Source organism: Jaculus jaculus, chromosome 13 (genome assembly GCF_020740685.1).
Source record: "Jaculus jaculus isolate mJacJac1 chromosome 13, mJacJac1.mat.Y.cur, whole genome shotgun sequence".
Taxonomy (NCBI): domain Eukaryota; kingdom Metazoa; phylum Chordata; class Mammalia; order Rodentia; family Dipodidae; genus Jaculus; species Jaculus jaculus.
Window position 1 is genome coordinate 71,553,224 of NC_059114.1, and position 24,299 is coordinate 71,577,522.

General features: G+C 39.2%; 1 protein-coding gene across 1 annotated transcript in view; it reads right to left on the reverse strand.

The window, feature by feature from the left end:
- The window catches only part of LOC123454071 (sperm flagellar protein 2-like), a 48,275-nt gene that overhangs the window by 19,557 nt on the left and 4,419 nt on the right, over window positions 1–24,299 (reverse strand). The window contains 5 exon segments of the mRNA XM_045132159.1: window positions 197–289; window positions 2,153–2,335; window positions 3,591–3,697; window positions 18,925–19,154; window positions 22,618–22,756. Coding sequence (XP_044988094.1) covers window positions 197–289; window positions 2,153–2,335; window positions 3,591–3,697; window positions 18,925–19,154; window positions 22,618–22,756 — 752 coding nt within the window.

Below are 24,299 nucleotides of genomic sequence, written 5' to 3' on the forward strand. Positions count from 1 at the left end.
GCATTGTATATAATTTTTTACAAAAGTTCTCAGTAATTAATCTAGTTGTGTTTGGTCATGCCTGTGGTCCCAGGTTGGGGCAGTAAGATGGTCACGATTTCCAGATAAGCCTGGACCAGAGAGTGGACCCAAGCAGACATATAAAATACAACAAAAATAAACTAACAAGTAAATAAAAGAAGATCTCTGTAATTACCTCGATAAGATGTCCCAGCCTATTAAATGGCATGGGTTCAAGAGGATTATCTGGAACTTTCATATCATCATCACCTGCAAACCATAGACCAGCCTATAGAAAAAAAAAACATAAATGTATGATGAAGGGGTGTAATGATTCCTCTAAATGCCAGAGATTTAAATAATCTTGTTCTAGACCAGGGCTCTCTGAAATAGGGCATGAAAACCATGGCAGTGCTGGAGAAAAGGTTAGAACTTGCATTTACATTGCCTTTTATTTTATTCTATGTCTTCTTATTTTCATGATAATGAAAAATAATATAAGCAATTAGTGCTATAGTACCAGTCTAAAATTTATATGCTAGCTATATTTTAATGGTTGGGACATTGACAAATGGGTTCACCTGGATTAAGCTTGCACTGTCTAGCCTGAATTTTCTGGTTTGGGCTCAGTACTTTGGTAAACATTTCCAACTCTTTTTATCTTTCTATTGTTGGTATTAAAGGAGATTCATTTTGATATACTGTGCTAACTGGTAGTTTAAACAGTGAAGGTTTTCACAAGTGTTCACTTTTTACAAATCTTAATCCATGTGTGGAAACAGTGTAAATTTTGCTCAGTTCTTTTCATCTCCAAACAAAGTCACCCTAACAGGTATAATTTTAAGACAGTGAAAATCATCATAAACTATTCTATTTGAGAAGTATACCAGAACCCAATGAACTCAACATGTATCTCGGTCAGTCATTATGAACCTGCAGAGGACTTAAGTGCCCTTAGCTCAGTGATGTGAGCATGGGATCTTCCAGGCTCTCTCATGAAAAGCATGTGGCCTATTAATTATGAAGAAATGAGGCAGGAAGCGCTATCATATTTAGAGGGCAAAACACACGTGAGAGACAGGCAAGTGTGGACTATCACCCTGTTCCAAAGTTAGTGTCTTACTAGTTACCTTGTCTAGAGAAATGGGAAATGAAGAACAAAAGGACAAATCCAGTTAGTGGAGAGAGATGCAGCTAGCAATTCAGGCTCCTATCAGTTATAAAATTTCATTCTGTCTTTTCTCACTCAAGCTTTGCAAAGATGGTTGAATTTTCATATAGCTGGCTTAATGTCTACATCTATCATCTATTTTTTTTTTTACCACATATCTATCATTTTATTATCAATCATTCATCTCTCTGCCTACCTAGCTATCTATCCATATACCTCTTTTTTCTCATTCTTTTGACTAATTTATTACCTCACCCATTTGTATTTGGCTTCTGTACTTAAAATTGCATCAAAATTTCTCTATCAGAGGTCACCAGTGGGCTGCCAGATCCAATGGTCAGAGATTGTGCTTCTAGAGTACATAATTTTCTTGGAGCAATTTCATCCATCACTTTTCAGGACAGTGAGTTACAATTTTGTCTCTGTCTGTCATATTAGATTGGTCATTTTTCCTTACATTTCCCAGAGACATTTCAAACTCAACCCGCTAAGATTCATCTCATCATACACTAACCCTCTCACCTCAGACAGTAAAATCCCCTGCCGCCTCTCTTTGCTTTCTGTCACTGCTCTTGCTTACAGTACTAGGTATTGGGCCGTGGGATTGCTAAAAGTTTGTCAGATGTTGTTAATGTGCAGCCAGCCTGAGACTACAGAGTGAATTCAAGGTCAGTCTGGGCTAGGGTGAGACCCTACCTCAAATAATAAAATGAAATAAAAACATAAAAGAACCACTGGCTAAGAACTCAGGGGAAGGACAATGAAGTTTTCATTACTTTTGTCAGGATGTCTTAGTTCTCTAGGAATTTCTGGATTTCTTTTTCAGAAGCACTCCCTGGGAGTGGAAGCCGCACTTCTGCCTGGGACCCTGCCTTGGCTTGTGTTGTCTAGACAAAGGCTGCCAATGATCAAAACAGTGGCCCACGACCAGCTGTGCGACATCCAGTGAAGAAGACACTTGATAGTATCCCAGGTAGCCACCTGTTTATACTGCTCCAAAGTGACAGTGCCGGTCTGCGCCTCATCCACTGCCTTGAACCTCTGCAGGGTCCCCAGGAGCTCCTCCTCCAGGGGCGTGGGCCACGGCTTTGCGGCCACCAGCAGGAACTTCCGCCAGTCCACGAAGTCCGAGTTTACTGTCAACAGAGATGTTAACTCCTGCAACTAGAAGACAACAGGAAACGCCAGTGGAGCAGTTGCACGGCTTTGTCTTGAAGCCCCTTCCTGCTCAGGCTTTCAGATGGGCAAAGTGGGGTTTGAACATAGGCGACTGGAGGGAGTCCTGGCTTTCGGGGTGCTCTCATTTCCTGTTCTACCAACGGAGCCACGCAGGAATGTACCTAGAAAGTGTTTCACTCTTTGCTGTCTTAACTTCTGTATTTTTTTTTCTTAACTCTTGCACAACCCGTTTACACATGGGATTTCAATTAACTTTGTGCCTTTCCAACAGATTAAGATTATAGTTGTGCTGTGTGTAACCATGTGGGGTGTGTGTGTGTGTGTGTGTGAGAGAGAGAGAGAGAGAGAGAGAGAGAGAGACAGACAGACAGACAGACAGACAGACAGACAGACAGACAGACTTGGGATTGAACCCTCAGACTTGTCCATGACAGGGAAGTGCTCCGTCACTGAGCTATGTCACCAGCCCCATTTTATTCTGTGAGACATTCTTAAGGAAATTGTGGGGCTGTGGGACCAATAAACACTGGCATTCGCACGGTAGTTCCTGTTAGAGACCTTCAATGACTTGAAAAGCCATTTTAAAGTAGCCTTGGGATGAAATAACCTGTGTCTTCCTTTTTAAAAGCATTATTACCTTCAAAAAATTAAAGAAAAGAAAAAAGAAAGAAAGAAAGAAAGAAAGAAAGAAAGAAAGAAAGAAAGAAGGAAGGAAAAAGAAATTGTGGGGCTGGAGGGAGGGCTTAGCAGTTAAGGCGTTTGCCGGCAAAGCCAAAGGACCCAGGTTCGATTCCCCAGGATGTACGTTAGCCAGATGCACAAGGGGGCTCACGCATCTGGAGGTGGTTTGCAGTGGCTGGAGGCCCTGGGGCACTCATTGTCTACCTCTCCCTCTTTTTCTGTCCAATAAATAAATACATAAATAAAGATATTAAAAAAAGAAATTGTGAGGAAAAGCAAGGACTTGCAGAATCATCTACTATTGCTAATTAAGACAGTTGTGCTAGCAATCATAACAGGCCCAATGGCTGAGACTTCAAGTGTCTATCAGGTTTCATTTTAAGATAATCAATACTCTTTACAGAACATGTGCATGTATGTGTCTCAATTTCAAGTTTACTCACTCATTCAAATCTCACAGTTTTTTTTTTCTACTACATGCCAAGTTATCTTAGCACTACTGATTAATCGTATAAGAATAATGCTAACATCTTTCAAGGCCAAACAAAACAGAACTTACTTCAGGTTGGGTGAGGTGCATCCAACTACTAGGAAAATTGTTTGTTCCAAGGTTCAAGGTCACCAAATCAAGGAGAATGTCAGTAAATGCTTTATTTCCTATTATGCCTACAATGCAATGAAAAGCCATTTTTGTCATTATATTGTGAGATTTATTTTTTTCTTTATCTAAGACAGGAAAATATTTGGATAAGTACTGTAATATTATTCAGCATTACTGAACAACAGAAGATATTTTGAAAGCAACAATAGTGAGGTTCCGGATGCATATTGTTTTCTAACTGTATCAAAATGTACTTTGTAGCCTAATAACAATTCATTCCAGATTGAGCAACATATTGAAATTTCATACTATTTAGAGTCTTTTTTGTCTTTAATGAGAATACATTTTAAGAAGAAATATTACTTTGATAGGGTTCAAAACTGGGCATGGTGACAAACGCCTTTAATCCCAGCACTTGGGAGGCAGAGGTAGGAAGATCGCCATAAGTTTGAAGCCACCCTGAAACTAAGTAGTAAATTCCATGTCAGCCTGGACTAAAGTGAGACCCTACATCAAAAAATGAAAAAATAAAATTTTGGTAAATATGAGATAAATGTGTTTCAAGTGGGTTCAAGATAGACACCATAAACAACATAATACATTTATCTGCATTTTACCATTTAATTCAAAATATATTTGTTTGCTTTTGTAAATGTAGGGGAATTTGAATTGCTAAAGCATGAGATTGATGGTACTAATTTAATCATTATGTTGACTGAATGCTTCTAAGGACCTCATATAATATCACTAAATTTTCAAATGCTTTGTTCTTACACATTATCTAAAAGAAATATCTATCTTGTTTTGCATTCTAAATGTCATGCCCATGCATTAATGAATATGTTAAAACAAAAAGGAGCCAGCTAGCATAGCTTACACATACAGCAGAGGTACCTCTTAGAATCAGGAGAGAGCCCTAACATGTATCTGGACACCTTTCAAGTTCAGAACATGTAGTGATTCTTCTTTGTTAAGAAATATAAAAATGGAGATATAGACATAACATCTGAAAGTTTCTTTCCACACCTGTTTTTATCATATCTGAAAGTCCATGTGACTTGTTTTTTCCTCAAACCTCTAAGGAAATGTAGTTATCCCATTAAAATAACAGTGGTTTAACAAAATATATAATTCCAGAAATTGGAAGGCAATTTTCTGGGGAGCAAGAATGGAACCTTTATTGCAGTGACATAAAAATTGACCATCCAGGTGGTTGTTCAGACGTATATATATAAATATGGTGTCTTTTGAATCATACCTGAACATCCAATATTGTAGAGATAGGAACATTTTCCTAGGTAGAAAATTTCCTGTATGCCATGTTGGATGAGAGAATTATTATAAATCAGTCATGTTCTTCAGTATGAAATAATAAAGAAAATTTATTGAACCGTGCAGAGAACCAAGGCATTTAATAATCCTGGTAAGTATATAACATATTTCTACGGCTTCTAATGGCCATATTGAGAAATAAAATATTGAAAGACTTCCAGGTTGCATAGACATTGTTTTTGGGAGACTTTCATGAGAAGTGTGAAAAACATCTTAATATTTGACCTTGTTATTCAAGAATTAAAGGCATTTAGGAATATGACTTTCATATATCGTGTAATAACAGTTTCACTTACAAATTTTGATCACAGATTTTTTTAAAAAAGGAAACATTTCTTTAAATTTTGTTCTAGATTAGTGACTTAACACCAACTGCCATTTGGTACTCTCAATTGTATAGCAGGTATAAGAGAATTTAGACCATAACCAGTTCATTCAAACTTAGAGAAAAAAAATCATAGAAAGATGATGTCACAATAAGACCATTGCTTAGAAGCATGAGCTTCCCTCTTCCCCAAATTCAAGGGAGCATGTGAACACAGAAGCAAAGTCAGAAAGTTATAGGAGGATCAACATTTGGATTTTTGCATTGGATGTTTGGAAATGTCAAGTGTCGTTTGTGTTTGGGGCAGGGATGGACTATTATTTTACTTTTAATTTTTAGACATTTTGTTTATTTACTTTGCAATTATTTTAGTTATGATCAGTGACAGTCACCATATGTTACTCGTCACTTTCATCTTGGCTTTCTGAGTTCCATGAGCCATGTGAATTGTGTCCCATGTCACCAGTTGAAGACTGTGTCCTTGTGTTCCATAAATGGATAGCTGTCCTATGGTCAAAACCATCAACGTCTGGAGAGCACAAATGAACTATTAGCATATCTGTCATGCTTTCAGCCTTGATTTTCATGTGTGTGAGAGCTGGTGTGTTTCATCTGAATAAAGCCCAGTTCAGCTTGCCGGGAGGGCCAGCACCAAATTTGTTTGAGTAAACAGAATTCACAAAATCCCAGGTCAATTTTTGTATGTTTTGAAATCTAGATGGAAGGATAAAAATATATATATATCTAAAATATTGAATGGCTTTTCTCCAGACATTGATTCGTACCAGTTGCTTTATTCCATTTGCATTCTTACTGACCTGGTATATATCTCTAATCTTAACATGATCCATTCAGTATCCACATCGTCAATTTTCACATTGGTGGCTTCTCATACTGGTTCATAATGTGCAGTTTGGATGGAGACCTCTTTTTCTTCAAATTCTGCAATGCACGTGCATGCACACATGCATGTGCACGTGCACACACGCACACACACACACACACACACACAGAGTCACATAAATGAAAGCAACTCATAAGATCATAGAGTGATGAGTTCAGAGCTAGTGTTCCTATGAGTTACCTTGATTTATCTTTGTGGGCCACAATTTAAAGCTTCCAGTCGTGGTTACTCTCACCACATGTAGGCTGGCATCTCTGAAACACTCTTGCAGCCTCTTGATAAGATGTGTTAAAACCACCTTTCTCACGGTAGAAATGTTTTCTTTTCCCCCGAGGCAGTTACCGTGAACATGTGAGGCAGAATGCACCCTGTGTTCTTTTGGCCCTGCCCTGCGACAATGAAACCCGACCCCTCCCCAAATAAAGAATTAAATAGAGGGCTGGAGAGATGGTTTAGCGGTTAAGCGCTTGCCTGTGAAGCCTGAGGACCTCGGTTCTAGGCTCGGTTCCCCAGGTCCCACGTTAGCCAGATGCACAGGGGGCCGCACGCGTCTGGAGTCCGTTTGCAGTGGCTGGAAGCCCTGGCGCGCCCATTCTCTCTCTCTCCCTCTATCTGTCTTTCTCTCTGTGTCTGTCGCTCTCAAATAAATAAATAAATAAATAAATAAATAAAAGAATTAAATAGAGCACCTGGGAAATCAGTCCCCAGGTAAATCTGCCTGGCTTGACAGACCCTCCGACCACCCCCAACCTGTCACCTTGTCTGATACATTCGGAGCATTGCCAGAGTTGATTCCAAGGTAGCAAATAAGTCGGCAATTAGGAAATCTCGGTTCTGACTGACCCAGGACAGGGTCGACAGGACACTAAGGATGTCCAGCAAGAAATGAGCAAATTTGACCCTGTGAGCTTGGAGAAGGAGATCGAGAAGCTCTTTGGATTTCTGTTGACTGTCAGCACTTTTGCCCCCACCTGCCTGCAACTCATGTGGAGAATAACATGGTGGGTGATTATCTTTCTCGAAAACCTTATTCCAGAAAGCTCAATAAAATTATTTTCTGTTGTCCCAGGAAAGGTAAACATTTACTGAATGAAGGTGCTGGACAACTGCTGGGTATGCTTGGAGAAAGTTCTGGAGAGCCACCTATAATCCGTGAAGCCACTGCCGGCCATCTATTTGAGAGGGCATGACAGGGTGAAGGCCTTTGAAGGCAGTCATCAGAGAATGTTTATGAAGAGGAGAATTGTGGTAGAAATAATAGACTTGGTGAAGGAGCCCTTTGACATCATTGTGCAGAGGAATGTTCTCAAACAAGTCCTTGTGAGATTTTTCCAGGTGATGTGCAAAGCAGTACACAGCTTGCACACATGGCTGGATTTCTCTCAAAAGCAGAGCTACCTGTTTCTCTCCTTGTATTCCAGGGGCATATCGCTTCCAAAACCGACCAGTTTCTTTGCCCAGTCTCAGCTCGACAGCCTAAGTGGAAGATTTGTCTCTAGAGTTTTCTCAATGGCATTTTTTATTGCCAGGGGATCCTTGCCTTCTGTTGTCTGTCACCAGCGCTTTGACATTGCACTTTTCCTGCGCGTGCAAACTGCACGTAGACAAGCGTGGCCTCAACTGAGCGGCCTGTAAGTTCGTCACTGACAATGGAGAAAAATTTACTTTGTTCTAGTTTTTCTCTCAGATTTTTCCATTCTACTTCAGCAATGAAATATGTAAGTTTCCTCATTGACTTGTTAGTTCAGAAGACCAGCCCAGTATTGACACCCTTTATGTCATCTAACTGGCACATCCAAATAAAATCTTTGAGGGGATGTCCGGTTTTTGGCAAGAGCACAACATGTCCTGAGCAAGCTCTCGACTCTCCCTAGGGTTACTTTGCTTATGGTCTCCACTGTCAGTTCACTGGCAGCTCTGTTCACTGAAGACTGCTTGTAGCCTCCATTAATGAGGCCTTGGCATGGGCTTCGCTGAGATGATGTGCATTGAGCAATTCAGCCCCGGCTTCACCCCATGCTTACGACATAGGGCACAGAACATAAGATTTGATAGCTCATTGTATACAAGCCAAGGATACTTTTTAAGCCAAATTTTCAAAAATTGATTGTGTTTATTTGGAAGCTAGTGGTCAAAGTTACGTAGCATTTTTTTGGTGATGGGAGTCACTTCAGAAGAAGAATCTCTGCCTTTAAGAGAACACATTATTAAGAAGTCACAATGTTTACCCTCAGGTGTTTAATATCTACCCCACCTGCCCATGTTTGTTCATTATGCCTGGAAACAGAGTAAATTACTTATCAGTATCATTTAACCCTCACAACTCATCATGGCTAGTTTCTAGTTTAAGGAATTAAGCATTTATTATTAATGACATTTTGTAGGTAACAAAATTAGTGCCTGGAGAAGCTTACATGCCCACTGTTGTTGCTCATACAAGGTGGAGCGAAGCTTCACTAGTAGAGTTAATTCACAGCCCCATATGTGTGCAAGCCACTGTTACTAGTTTCTTATACCAGGAAGAGGAGCCAGAGTATTCTTTTAAAAAATTATTTTATGTATTTACTTATTAGAGACAGTGGGGCAGATGATGGATGCACCAGGGCCTCTAGCCACTGCAAAGGAATTCCAGACACATACACCACCTTGTGCATTGGGCTTACATGGGTACTAGAGAATTGAACCTGGGTCCTTAGGCTTCACAGGCAAGCACCTTAATTGCTAAGCCATCTCTCCAGCCCCAGAGTATTTTTTAGAATACATTTATTCACAAGAAAGAGGGACAATGCTTTCCTTTAAAATTTCCTTCCCTGTATGAAAGAATAAGAAAAGTATAGCATTCATTGAAAGGCATATTCAAGGTTTCCCCTGGACATCTTTCCTCACCAGCTACCACCCTTTGCAGAAACTTTATTGATTTAAATGTCAGCTTTGAGACTTGCTGGGTGGTTGGATTAAAAAGTTGTACCTAATGGTGTACCTTTTACATTTCTTTAAAGATCTAACCTATATATATGTGTGTGTGTGTGTGTGTGTGTGTGTGTGTGTGATTTCCTCTTGTGATTATGGGGCTGACTGGAAGTTATTACCTGAGACACCAAGAATGCTGTGCCACATATGACTGAATAGAAAAATACCCCAATTCAAATCTAAATTCCAGTGTCTACTAAATGTGGATCAAGTTTCCCCCACTGAAAAATCAAAAAATCATTAGGTTGAACCATTTCAAGTTGGGAACCATGTGTATGTTATCCAATTTCCTCACTTAGTGATAAACTTTAATATGTATTTGTGTGAAATCATATTAAAATATCTCACTCCATAACCCACACGGGGAATACCTGCACCCCCGCTGAGGAGGGCACCCAGCAGAATGGGGCTAGGGACCAGGGGAAGGATACTATCCATACTAAGTAGGTTTGTAATAAAAAAAAGTACTAAAAATTAAAAAAAAAAAAAAACTCATGCTACCATACACTCAGTGTCTTTGTCTCTCTTTTTACCAGTGTTTTGTAGTTCTCGGCTCCAGGTTCTCAACTGGATTTCAAACACTTCTAATCAGAACCAATATTTTTTATTGTGCTCCATAATGTGTTGCTGACACTAAGAATATCATAGATATGAGTTATATGAAGATAAATTTCTCTTCATAACCTATTTTCCTGATCTCATATTTCTTAACCTCTCAAAATATTTGACGTCAGTTGAACTGCGTCTGCCTTTCATGTATTAGCATGTAACTTCTATTTTGCCTCTTTGTTTAAAAAAAGTTGTGTGTGTGTGAGAGAGAGAGGAGAGAGAGCACACAGCAGGCTCTCCTACCATTGCAAATGAACACATGTGTCACTGTGCATCTGGCTTTACATGGGTAATAAGGAACTGAATTCCCCTTTGTCCTTTTTCTGCAATATTCTTGCATCTCTTCCTGAAATGTTCAGTTTCTAGCAAGTGTTTTTAATCACAGAGCCATCTCTCCAGCCCCGAGTTTCCCTTTTAAATGATCCTTTTATAGTTGTTATCAAAGCAAATCCCTATTTAAAAAATTCTACACATCACTGCAGTTACATGCCTGTAATTCCTCCACTCAGGAGGCAGACACAGGAGGATTTCTGAGTATTAGGCCAGTCAGGGATGCACAGTAAGAATCTGTCTCTAAAACCCAAATTAATAAAAATAAGTAAATATGGAGTTATATTTCTGGCCCTTGAAAAATTTACATGAAAATTAAGTCCCCCAGCTTTGTGAAAATCTGATGCATCCTGAAGAAACATTTTCAACTCTGTCCAGAGACACTTTTACCAGGTACAAGGGCATTGCTACATTTTTGTGATGTGAATCTGATCTAGAAGAAATAAGTCACCATTAAGAACACAGCACACATACTGGGCATGGTGGTGCACACCTTTAATCCCAGCACTTGGGAGGCAGAGGTAGGGGAATCACCATGAATTCAAGGCCACCCTGAGGCTCCATAGTGAATTCCAGGTCAGCCTGGGATAGAGTGAGACCCTATCTTGAAAAACAAAAACAAAAGAACACAGCACACAAGGTGCTATGAGTTAAGATATTAATAATATTCCATAATCTCATAAATATATCTCATAATGGAAATCCTCTTGTGTCTGCCTCCTGAGTGATGGGATGATAGGCATGTAAATGCAGTAATGTGTAATATTTTAAAAATAGGGATCTGTTTTAACAACAACTGTAAAGGGACCATTTAAAAGGAATAATATCTCATAATTAATAATATTTCAATGAATAATATCATGTCTCTATCATCCTTTTCCTTTCTATATTTCTTGTTTTAGAAAAATGTCAGATCAAAATACCAGAATATATGTATTATCAGAACATTGTAGTTTTTCAGACGCTTTAACTTTAGAAAAACCCACAGAACATTCCACTTGGCTTTTTAAAAACAATAACCCAGGTGCCCTGACTCCTGCCTTTCAGTCATGTGAGGCTTTGTGGAGGGACTAACAGCATCTACTGCCCTCTCAGATACAGGCTCTTCACTCCTTCAAACCATTCTCCGAACAGCTGGCTCCAGATGTCTCTGATAACCCTCTCCTGTGTGCCCTTTGCAAGCCACTCAAGACCTTACAACTGACCACAGCTTTTGTGGTCAAGCTTTCTACTCCTCATGTCTGGGAAACCTGCTGACATGAAACCTCAAAGTTTCCACGTCTGCTCCCTTTCCTCCTTTTCCAGCAATACACTTCTCTTGTTTCTCTTCCTGAAATGCTCAGGTTCAAAAGTCCCTTGTGGGTTGATCCCCATTCTGCCCAATGTAGGCAGCAAGGCTACTTCTTCCTTTGAATCCCTGCAAGAACCATGTAGGTGCACAATCCAGTTTATACACTCCAGCCTAGGCTTCTCGATGTGAGACCTCTTACCGAGCCCACGCATTAAGTCTCAGGATCTCCAAGTGGTCTTCAAATGAGGGCTCCTTATGAGCTTGTAAGAACAATTTTACACGCTCTAGACACCAAAATGCTGTCTCTTTTAAGGAGGAGTATATAAACTTTGGTAGATTGTGCTCTCTCTAGATAGTTCCTCAACAGAAACCAAGTAGGTGTGAACCAAATCCTTATAAGTATTACTCAGAGTGTCAATACACTAACGAAGAGTTCTTAGTGGGTACGAGTACTGTTTGAGTTTCAATAGACTACAAATTGCTCCTATTGGAGAAAGTCTGGCCTCCTGACATACTTGGCATTTGATGTCTAGAGACAAGATGTCCATAACAGAGTTTACTGTGGTATATAGAGTGAGCGCTTTTGTTTCTAATGCTTGTAGTAGTCATGTCTCACATTACTCTATGGTTTAACTAATTCTACCCAATAGTATGAGGGTTTTTTTTTTTTTTGCTATTTTTCTGGAAGCACTGTAAGATAATATTGCAAGGATTAGGGTATTCTCATCCTCATGACATGGGAAAAAACACTCTATATATTACTATGTTATGTACTAATATATCATTAGTATGATTACATAATTAAAATCATAATGACATATTACATTGAAATTAGATATCCTATGGGATATGCCCTATATAGGTACTTTAGTCTTTTTTTTTTTTTTTTGGTCTTTTCGAAATAGGGTCTCACTCTAGCCCAGGCTGACCTGGAATTCACTATGTAGTCTCAGGGTGACATTGAACTCATGGCGATTTTCCTACCTCTGCTTACCAAGTGCTGGGATTAAAGGCATGCGCCACCATGCCCAGTTTAATTACTTTAATCTTATTAACAACTTCATGAAGTAAGTACCATGTCATTTCACAGAAGAAGAGAGATTAAATATGCTGCCCAAGGTCATGTGATAATCACTGGATAAGAAATGAATTTGACAAAGAGCTGTGTAACTCTAAGCATACAATCAATCAGAGATTGAAGTGGCTATGATGTGAATTCCATTATACAAAATGCTAGTATAGGATCTGACACACAGTGTTTATGTCAAGTCGACTATCATTATAATTTAGAAAATATTTTCTCAGTCTCTGTCCTGAAAGAGTGGGTGCTCCTGGAATGATTCCTGGAAGGAAGTGATGCTAGTTCTTTCTTATCCAAATTGTTCCTGTGATGCCAAGGTAAAAAGAGATTATTTGCTGAGCAGAAGGAAAAATACAAACATGATTAGGTTCGCATTTTTCATGGGTTTCATTATCACACATAAGGTCATTTTTTTCTACCATAGTTTTGACAATCATGGCAGCAAGTAGTATTTAAGTATTGTTCTCACCTTTGATATTGGAGATATAGAATTATCACCAAGGACGGAATTTGATTAGAAAAAAACGTGTTCCATATAAGTATTATGATATATGATGCATTTGCATTTAAATATTATCGTACATTACACATTCCAATTTGCTTTAATTTAAACAAGTGTTATGTTAATGGAAACTTGTTTCCAAATGGGTTAATTCATTCTCAGAAAAAAGTTCCTTAATCTTTAGTTCTTTTCTTTTATATCCTGATACTAGCTACTCACAAATGTTTAAAGTATTCACTTATTTCAACTGAAGCTTATTATTTCCCTCAATGATTATATTTGTGTAGCACAGTTGGAAATTGCAAAGTGAAGGTTGGGGATATGGTTCAATGGTCAAAGGCTCTTGCTTACGGAGCCTGCCAGCTGCCAGTACCTATTGATGGCCAGTACCTATGTATGCAAAGCCAGATGCACATAGTGGCACTGGCATCTAGAGTTTGTTTATAGCAGGACGAAGCCCTGGTATGCCTATTCTATCTGTCTCTCTCTTTGTGTCTCTGCCTCTCTTTCTCTCTGCTTGCAAATAAATAATGAAATAAAATAAAAAAGACATTACGAAATGCCATTTAAGAACATCAATACTTTTAACAAATTTATTTGTCTTAAGGATTTTACTGGGGACCTAGCAACACAATGATTGCTAAGTTCAATGACATGGGCTTTATCCATATGCTCGTCTAATTTTAATGAACTTGAAATTTGCCTTAGATCTTTAGGTTTCAGGATGCATAGGAAATAGTGTAAGATATCATTCACTTTTCTGGGCTTTGAAACAGCAACTTTCAAGTTCAAGCCAAAAGTTCCCCAGGAACGTATATTTTTAAAATGTACTGTGTTCAGCCTATTTCTCTACACTTGCAAAGCACTTATCATAAGTAAGTTTGTCTTTGAAAACTATGAAGTGCAGGGTAAATACAATGGAAGTTCTCGTAAGAGGCCATTTCCAGATAAATGGATGGGGTTGGAAAAAATCATTCCAAGAAAGGGGTCATGCAGGCACAGAAAGACAAACACTGCACGGAGTCTCTCATCTCATAAATCAGAGGTGAGTATAAACAGTAGTAAGCACCAAAAATGTGGGCATAAAACTAGAATGATACCAGTAGGGAGAAGAACTATGGAGAGAGGAGAGGAGGAATTATCTGACAAGTTAAAGGATGGCTGAATAGTGTGTGTGTGGGGGGGGCTGGAGGGATAGGGGGTAAGGAAGGTGGGGAGGGAATTATGCAGACAGCATGAATCAGTTCCATAGAATCCCTAATTCCAACTAGCATTATACAAGTTATAATCACCAATAAGGGGGGAATGGAAGAAGTCCAGACAGAAGGTGGAAAAAGCTTAACCTCTTAAAACCATGGACTCTGGCAGAAAATTCCCAGGCCTAAGAGTGGGGTTGCCACTCACAGTGAGATGTTGGCCAGGGAGAGACATGAGGTCCCCAAAACAATGTAGGCTATCACCAAAACACTTGATCACCTGCCAGAGTTAAAAGGCAAGACCCTATTGCTGAAGAAAGTACAGGCCATGGGTCATAGGACATCAGTTTACCATGCTAGAACCAAAGGAAACTGGCTCCCTCTGGGCTACACTTCATAGTTCTGGAAACCCTGTGGGAGCTGCTAGAAGAAAATGATCATCCCACACGGGACCTTGCAGTCTAGACTACCAGCTGGATAAGAAGCAGACATTTGTATAATAGTGACTACACAGCCTTGGGAGGGTAACCAACTGTTCTATAATTGGACAAGAGGCCCACTCAGTGGGAGAGAGATCATACATGGTACTGGAAACCAAAACAGAATCTCAACACAGAGCCAGCAAACTCATATTTCAGAGAGAAGCCTCCGTTGCTCTCTGGAGAAGAAGAGTGGGTTTGCACACTAAAAAGTATCTCAAATAACTTTGCATGCCTCCTTTAACACAAGCTGTTCTCACTCTTGGCTGGAGAATCCTCTTTATTTTATAGATGGCAGAGAAAATGGAAGATCTGTCATTAAGACAAGAAGATAGCTGACTGCCCACCATGAGACTTACCACTTCTGCATCTGCCAGGGCCCAAGAGAACTTGCAGTGGAAGGGGGCACAATGAACACTGACCTTACTGCTAGCCTGACAACCAGCTCCAGGTTGATGGTGGCAGACACGGTGATCAAGAAAAACCTATCAAAGCAAAAATTCAGAGACTACGAAGAACTCAACAGTAAATCAGACCACCAACATGCCTTCCATATTTCAAGGAACACTGCTACAGAGGGGGTGAAAGATTGTAAGAGCCACAAGAGTGGGTAGGAAGACTTTGAGGCACAATCCCTCCACTATCCCACTGGGATTGATTGAGGGCTTCATAACCCCACAGTAAATCCCATAACTCCATTGAGGAAGGCCCCGGGGAAATAAGAACAAGGCAGGGGAGACAGAATAAAAGAGTATAATCTATTAAAAAATAAATAAACAAACAACCAATGTTTAAAACAAACAAACAAACAAAAAAAAAACCCCAGCCAATACCATCAAAAAGAAGCAAAGACTTAGAGTTGTTATAGAAAGGTGGGCAAGGGGTTTGGCTATTTGTGATACCATGCATGTCATGCTGGGATATAAAGATAACACTTTAAGAAAAACTGCTGAAACATCAATTGTGGCTAAGGTACCATGATAACATAATGTATTAGCTATAAGGAAATCTGCAAGACTGAAGATATATGATGACTTTTGGTACAATATTTATAAATTTCCTATCAATATACAATTGGATTCTAGCATAAAAGCTGTTTGCAATAAAACAAGATCATTTCCCAATTATTAGAAGAAATGAAGGTTCTCCACCTGAAAGATGAATGACTGCCCAAGAAACAAATGTTTGAGTTGTTGATTATGCTAACTATCCTAGTTTAACTATTTTACTTTGATAAGTTGTACCCTAGAATTAGGTACAATAGCCATGTGTCAATTTGCAAGAGATCCTCAAAGTGCACCATCAGTGGTAAAAAAGAAAATATGCTGTATTGCATTAATCTCCAGAAGGGAATAGCATATAGCTTAAATAATGAGCATGACTTCAGCTGATAAAATACCCAGCACTACTGGGATAAGTATTTTACATCTAGATAAAAAGTATATGATATATACATGTACAGATATATACATATATATCAGGTATATGATGTAATGGAGATAGTAAAAGTACGTGGATATATATCATATCTATGAAGTGTGGCAGACAGCTTCAGGTTTGCTGAGATGAATTTACAGACCAGGCACAGTCACGGAGGAAGGGATTTATTGAAGCTTACAGATCCAGGGGAAGTTCCATAATGGTAGAAAAAGTTGGCCCACTCTTAAAGGACCAAACAGAGCAAAAGAAGCCACAAGCCATAAACCAAAAGTCACACAGCACACTTCAGGAACTCTAGGCAGAACTAAGCAATTTTGCAAATCTTTAGAATGGAATTTCAAACCCACCACCACACCTTAGGGCTGGACCCCAGGATGCACCCAGGGACAACTGCCTCCAGCCAGGTGGCTGCAGTTGCAAACTACAAACTAACAGAACACTGAATATATTGGGGTCATCTATTCAAACTACTACATGAAGTAAAGGAAACAGTAGAAGAAGAGATTTATCATTTTCTCATAAATCATTCTGACATTGAATCACCAGCATCCTCGGTCCCCACATCCCATAACACTTTGCAAATTCTCCCATAATGACAGCAGTTACTAGTTCTTCGGCCCAAATGAATGTAGGGGATTATTCACATAAAACTTTACCTTCCATGTGCCTGCAGTTTATGCACCATGGAAAGACAATGAGGGGTCACCATGCCTTTAGAGTTTCTCTACAGATTCCTCATTGCTGTTCTTTTAAATTGCGTGTCCTCTGGGTCCTTGTCACACCACCACCCCCTTCTTGTTCCAGGGTTCATTAATGTTTTTCTCCTCAAAATTCATGTTAGCCTGTCTTAATCACTGAACATTGACTCTCTCTTCATATTTCTGAACACTTTCATGAAGTCCACCTTCTGCCCCAGAATTCATTGAAATGGTTTATGTTTGCTTCTACTTTTCATATTCATAGTCCAAGCTCCCTAGGGAAAGGACTTATGCTTTTTAAAATTATAACTATTTCTTTTCTTGAGTTTCTCCCTATGTCTTCTTTACTTTTTCCATTTCTGACATAGTCTGAAAATGTTCCTCATCTACCATATTCAGAAAAATAGATAAATGTTATTTGTTGGCATTTTTTTATCCCAAACATCTAGAATTAATCTTCTAAGATCTACTTATATCAAGTTATAGCTGCCACTTGTTATTTAGTTTTAAACTTTCAGTTGGAATGTAAGTCTGGTTTTGAGGTTGGATAAGAAAATGTATTATGATAATAATCATCATTAATAATACTTGGGTTCTTTCTGAAAGAATTCACTTTCACCTACTCAAAAGCCCCCAAATGCTTTCAGTTTTAACCTACTATTATATTTATTATTTTATTTATTAATTATATATTTAATATTATGGTTTCTTCTGTCACCATGATGTAGGACTAAATAAGATCACATTTTGAATTTAAAATTTTATAAATATCCTATTTTAAATGTAAAATATAGCAGGAATAAAATAAGCAGCAACTGTAATTTTGAGGACTGATGTAACAACAGGGCATCTGGAAGCTCACCCATTGGAAAGGAGGATGGGCTTTGCAATTGAACGCCAGATGCTAGCTCCACCTAGTGGGCATGTGTGACCTCATGCTTGCCTCACCTTTGTGTGTCTGGCTAATAGGGGAACTGGAGAGTTGAACATGGGTCCTTAGGGTTTGCAGACAAGCGCCTTAACCACTGAGACATCTCTCCAGCCCTAGGCTGGCTTTTGAAAATTAGAGTTTTGGTGCCTGATAATGAACACATTCCTTCTTGTCCATATGCTACCACCACGAGTGTGCCCATCTATAGCTGTATTGTGTGTTTTATAGGTTGCAGATGGAAATTCTTTTCAAGCTATTTAATGAGATAACATATATCAGTGCATGGGTTCATCCAAGCACACACATATACCTTGTCACCCTGTGGCAAGAAAACCAGCAGACTTACAGTGAAATGCATGCCTTTTCACCTATGATATTTAATATGGCTATCTGGAAATATGGACTCTTTTTTTTTAAGTAGAATTGTGTTAATACTGGAGAGCATTGGCTTTTCTCTAGGAAAACATGATAAGTAAAATATGCTGGAAGCAAGTGTAAGCCTGACAGGCAACCAAGTTCAGTGAGAAGAGAAATGAATTGTCAATCAGCTTTGAATGGCATGTGATCAAAGGCACACTGCTCAATTGCTCTGTAATTTACAGGTCAGTTCTAGTGAGTATAAGTCAGGAGACAGCATAATCTACTGAATTATACTTTCCAATTAATTAGACTCCTTGAGGAATTCCTGGACATAAAATGAAACTGAATTTTGAATGTTTATGCAGAAGCCACAGAATCGTACTGTGAAAATATGACAGAAGAAAAGAATTTCTTTGCAGAGAAACTCTATATACATATGAATAACAAGCATCTGCCAATATCTCATTTGGTTCTATTTATGACCTATGAAGCATTGAGGGAAAAGCTAATTATAAAAGGTATATTCTCTAGTTCCTAGGGTTCTTTCACAGGTGGACAAAAACACAAACTCAGATTTTCCATACATCTCAACTAGAACTATTCCTGATGTCTATCTTTCAACTACCAGTTGGGGTCAAATTTACCAACTTGCGTCCAAGAGTGGGAAAGGACAGGAGAGGATTTATCTCAGATCTACAGAGCAAACGTCAAATAGACCTGAGCAGAGCAAGGCCTTCTAACAGCGCTGCACACCCCAATAGAGGTCATTTAATTTGTAGCCAATTGTCGGTCATCCTGGATAATTGTGCTTTTGTGCTCCTTCAGTGATAATTACTTTCCATACCTTTTGGTGCCATGGCTAAGAACTGCTCTCGAAGATTGTCAAGCTGTTCAATTGTCAGGGTCCCATTATCTTCCTTTTCTACTGGGGGAGGGCGTGTTGGTGGTGGTGGGTCTGGGAAGACTTTGACATCACCGTTAATGAAGAATTCTTCTTGATTTAAGTAAAGCTCATTCTGAATTTTTGTAGATGTTTCAATGTAATAGCGGGCTACTTCAGTCAATTTATCTATGCTGCAAGTAGTAAAATGAATAGGGTTATTGCTACCGAAGATATGATGAGATAACTCTTTTTAATAAAGAAAACACAATAAATGAAAATATTGTAGTGAAGTTACAGAATTCAATCTACATATACACTCAAATCTATTTTGTATAAGGGCAGAGTATAAATTAATTAAGATCAAAAGCATTAGTATTATACAACTAATAGCTACACATTTTGTACAAAGCTGAACAAAAAAGAGAACCCATTTAATATGGTTTTGTTACTGTTGAAAGACATTTGCTATGTAAGCAAGATTGCATCAACATCAAAGTTTAGGCTCCATTCCCGAAGATGTTCTCATGGTCACAATGTAATAGTTGACTGTTGGAACACTACATTTTGGAATCAGAATTTAAGTGGAATCAAATTTGGTAGATGCTTCTCTAACTTGGTGTCAAACATCTGATGTTCTCTGAAAACATGTTTGCCAGCATAGCCTCTAGTGTTCAAAATGAATTAAAACTGTGGGTTTTGTCTTCATGAAGACTATGTTCCTACATAGATGATAAACCAAGAGCCACACCAGTGAAGGACTCACAGGGTAGAGGGGAAACAGCCCAGGAGCTTAGCATCTGTCCTGGAACAGGCTGTAGCCACGGATCTTAGGGTCAGCTGCTGATGCTGTCTGAATCCAGTTTCATTGAAGTGGTACAATGAAAACATTCCTTAGCTTGGGACAATTGATATGAAATCATGTAGGTCATGGTTTTAAACTATACTGGAGATATATTTAATGACCTAATTAAAGTCTGTTTTCAAGGTCTGGGTTTTATGGAAAATCATGCACCATAAGAAAGAGCTTATCTAATCTGCCTTTATTATGATAAGGAGCACCAAAATATTCATATACTAAAAATTGAAACAATAGTAATAGCTGCTGCCTATCTACAGGTGCCCTTGTATTTCACTCCCGAATGCCTTTGTGAATGTCCACGTAGTGAATATTAGCTAATTAGTTTGTTCTTTTGGGTTTTTCTGTGCTGGGGGACAGAGAATAAGGGCGTCCAGTAAGAACTGAGTTTATAGGAGTGAAGTGAGAACGACTACAATCAGGCCAGCCAGTAAACTGGCGCCACCTAGTGGAAGGTTACTATGAGTAACATCAAAGACACAAGAGGAAAAAGTGGCAGAGGAGATTTGGGGATCAAAGAAACTTGCCAGTCTCTCTCTTTCTTCTATTATTACATTCTAGTCTTTCATCTTTGTCGTATCCACAATACACACAACATCCATCAATTCGTAGGGTCAAAGATATATACAAACAAGAAAACTGTAAATCCATCTGACAAAAATAATACCCTTTTACACTTGACGGATGCATGAATGGGAGCCATGAATCCTAAGAATGAAGATGAAATGTTTTCGTTGATACGTGGCAGGCGGAGAACAGGACTGAACTGTTTCATGAAGCTGATAGCCACTGCGTGGCTTTTCCTCAGTAAAATAACGTTAAGCAACCTACATGCAGCAAAGTTACTGCATAGAAATATATGTGTTTGAATCCTTTTCATTTGTCGCTTTGCTTTTTCTATGCAGCATAGCACTACAAAACTAGACTAAAGATTTTGTAGCAAATCTTTCACTCTGAGACAGAACTGGGAACTGAAGCATAAAAGCTGTGTTTTGGATAGTAATTACTGTTTAAAATGGCCATTTTAATTCTATTTACATGAAATGGCAAATTTTCAGTCAATGTCTATTGAAAACTCTGGCATATTTCAGGATCTAGCTCAAACAGAAGTCTGTGAAATAGATTGGTTGGAGTGTTTCCTTTTATAGGAAAAGTTGGTAAGACCCAAAGCAATCAGGCAAGCTACTAATTTTTGAACAATATGGGAATCCTGGTGTCCTGGAATTCTAGTCTCCCCATGCTCAGAGAGCATGTCCAACTCTGCTGATCCACATGTCTTGCCTTTTAAAGGGGATGGGTAGGGCTGGGAAATAGCTCAGTACAGCAAAGATGGGGAGACAGCTCAGTAGGGTAAGGATGGGGAGATGGCTCAGTAGAGAAAGGGTGCTGGTCATATAAGCCTGGTAACCTAAGAAGGCTCTCCTGATGTTGATGCTCCAGGACTCATGTGAATAGCTGGGTGTGGCTACACAATCTTATGGGGAGCGGAAATCATAGAATTTCTGGGGCTCATAAACCCTGTAAGCTTCAGGATCACTGAGAAACTGTTTTAGGGAAGTATATAGATGAGCAGAAGAGGAAGGGCATCTGCTATTCCTCTCTGGTCTCCACAGGTGCATGCATGGTTGTGGTAGTTTGAATAGGTGGCCCCAATATAGTCAGCGTTTTATTACAGATCTGCAGCCATCTGGTTGGAGGAGGTGTCACTGGGTGGATCTTAGGGTCCAGCCCTAAGGTGTTATGGTGGGTTTGTTTGAGATTTCAATCTAAAGATACACAAAGTGTGCCTAGCTGGAGTTTCTAAAGTGTGCTTGTGGCATGGCTTTTGGCTTGTCACTTATCTCTCTGCCTGGTCCTGTAAGAGCAGGCCAGCTTCTTCTGACATTATGGAACTTCCTCTGGATCTGTAAGCTTCAATAAATATCACTTTCTCTATCACTGATCCTGGTCTGGAAATTCATCTCTGTGAACCTGAAGCTATCTGTAACAATGGTGCACACACATCTGTACATACACAACATATGTCTCCCCCCCAAACCATATCATACAGCACACACAAAAGAAATAAAAAGGTGGGAACTAAAGTACGAGACTTCTCTATGTTGCTGGCACTGAGAGTCTGGTAAGGCCTGCAGACCCAACAAAAAGATAACTGAGTTTAATGCTTACTTGGGAATGAGTTTAATTAGTCAAGCATTCCACTGTATAACTTCTTGATCTTCCAGTAACACTTTATAAGTCTAGCATATCAAATATGTGAACTATGATCTTATTTGTGAAAAATACTTTAGAATTAATTATCCTTAATCTTGTTTTAAGTATTTTTTTCATTTCTTTAAGAGGGGGAAATAAGGGAGAAAGAGAGTAAGTGGAGGGAGGGAGAATATGTGTGTACCAGGGCCTCTAGCCACTGCAAATAAACCCCAGATGCATGCACCACCTTGTGCATTTGGCTTACATGGGTACTGGGGAATTGAACCAGGGTCCTTAGGCTTCACAGACAAATGCCATAACAGCTAAGCCATTACCTTGTTAACCAAGGTTCCCATCAGGCAGAATGATATCTGTATTCATAAAGTGCACACGTGGATATTGTGATAGAGCCAGCTGACATGAGACTCACTGCTTGAAGACAGGTAACAGACGTGATATTGAAGCTTACCTCACATGCTCATACATGATGCACAAGGGCCAGTATTTATATTTAGGAAGGTAATTTAAGTTTGCAAACACCCAAACACCCTTTGGCACTCAGGAATTAGCACAGTATGTTTTGTAGATGTCATGGAGTAGTTTACCTGGCCATTTCCTTCAAATATCTCTCACCAAGCCACTTTTCCATGAACTTATAGACATCGATCACCTTGGTTGCAAAATTTTCAAGGACACTCAAAGCTTTTGTCTTTATCAATTCAAGTCGAAATTGTGTGGCTATTTCTGTTTATAAAAGAGAAATCGGCCATAAGGCAAACAAGCTAGACTCAGAAAGATAAATACCATGTTTTCTGTCATTTGTGGGACTTAGACTAACAAAACTGACATGAAAGTGGAAGAGGAACGAGTTGGGAAGAATAAAGGCATGAATGGAAAGAAGGGGGTCAGAGAAGGTAATGGGGTGAATATGATCAAAGTATGTTATATACATGTCTATAATACATACAACTTACACCTGTATGAAACATCATGATGAAATTTCTATGTTGTAAAATTAATACATGCTGAAGAAAAAGAGACATGCTTCATGCATTATATTTTGCATGCATGTATTATAAGCAAATTCACCTTTTATATCACCAACCAAACTTTGGTTCAGCAAGTTTCAGCTGTATACTTAATAAGCTGCTGTAGATAAGTAATTTGCAGGAGAGTCCTTTGAGAAGCTAAACCCAAACTGTGCTCAAGCTTTACATTTATTATACTTTTAATGATATAATTTTTTTTGGGGGGGGGTTTCAAGGTAGGGTCTCACTCTGGCTCAGGCTGACCTGGAATTCACTATGTAGTCTCAGGGTGGCCTCGAACTCATGGCGATCCTCCTACCTCTGCCTCCCGAGTGCTGGGATTAAAGGCGTGCGCCACCACGCCCGGCTTAATGATATAATTTTTGACAAGTTTGATAAATTATGATTGGAGTGCTGATCACCTCTCACTTAGCATGTCAAAAGAACTTTTACTCTGCTTGTTTAAACTTCCTCTTCCCACTTCAATTCCAGATCCACTTCCACACTATCCAGAGGAATCTGAGTAATATGTCCATCTACACATAATCACTCTCTGCACAGACATTTTCATTAGATCCTGGTTTCCAAAGAGGTAATCTTACTTTGGGAGATCAGCTTCCCATCACCTAACCAGATTTCCCAAGATTATGCTTCACACTTCTTAGTTACTCACCAAAGATGGTCCTTGTTCCTTGTTTGCCTTGGCAAATATGTCACTTCTACATTTCTACCTCAGTCTGTTCTCTGCACAAATTCTGCCATTTTCTTCTGGTTCCGCTCACATATTAGTTGCTCTGAGAAGTCTTTCTTGATCCCACCACCATCACCTCTGTTGTCCTATAAACTTATTCCAACATCATAGCACGTTTTGACTGTCTTTATTTCTGTTCTTCTAGTTGGATTACATTTCGGTTTATTGTTTTATGTTTGTGAATAGGGGAATATGTCTTTAGCAACTGCCATGAGCTTAGGCCAGCAGTGGAAACTCAATAACATTTCCTATATGAATGGATTTTACCACATGTATTGGATGAGCTAAAAGAGGATGCCCCTAAAAATCAGGGAATCAGGCATGAAGACAGGCAAAGGAGGAAGAAATGCGTCCCGCTCTCCCTGTGTTCAGCGTAAATCTGATTTTACTACTGAGTTATGGAGGCAGGTGTTGGTTGGATAGGGGCAGGGAGTGAAGAGGAGAGAAAAAGAGAAGAGCTGAAAACATCCTCAATAGCTAGTGGTCCCTGAGTAAAGATGTTCTAGCT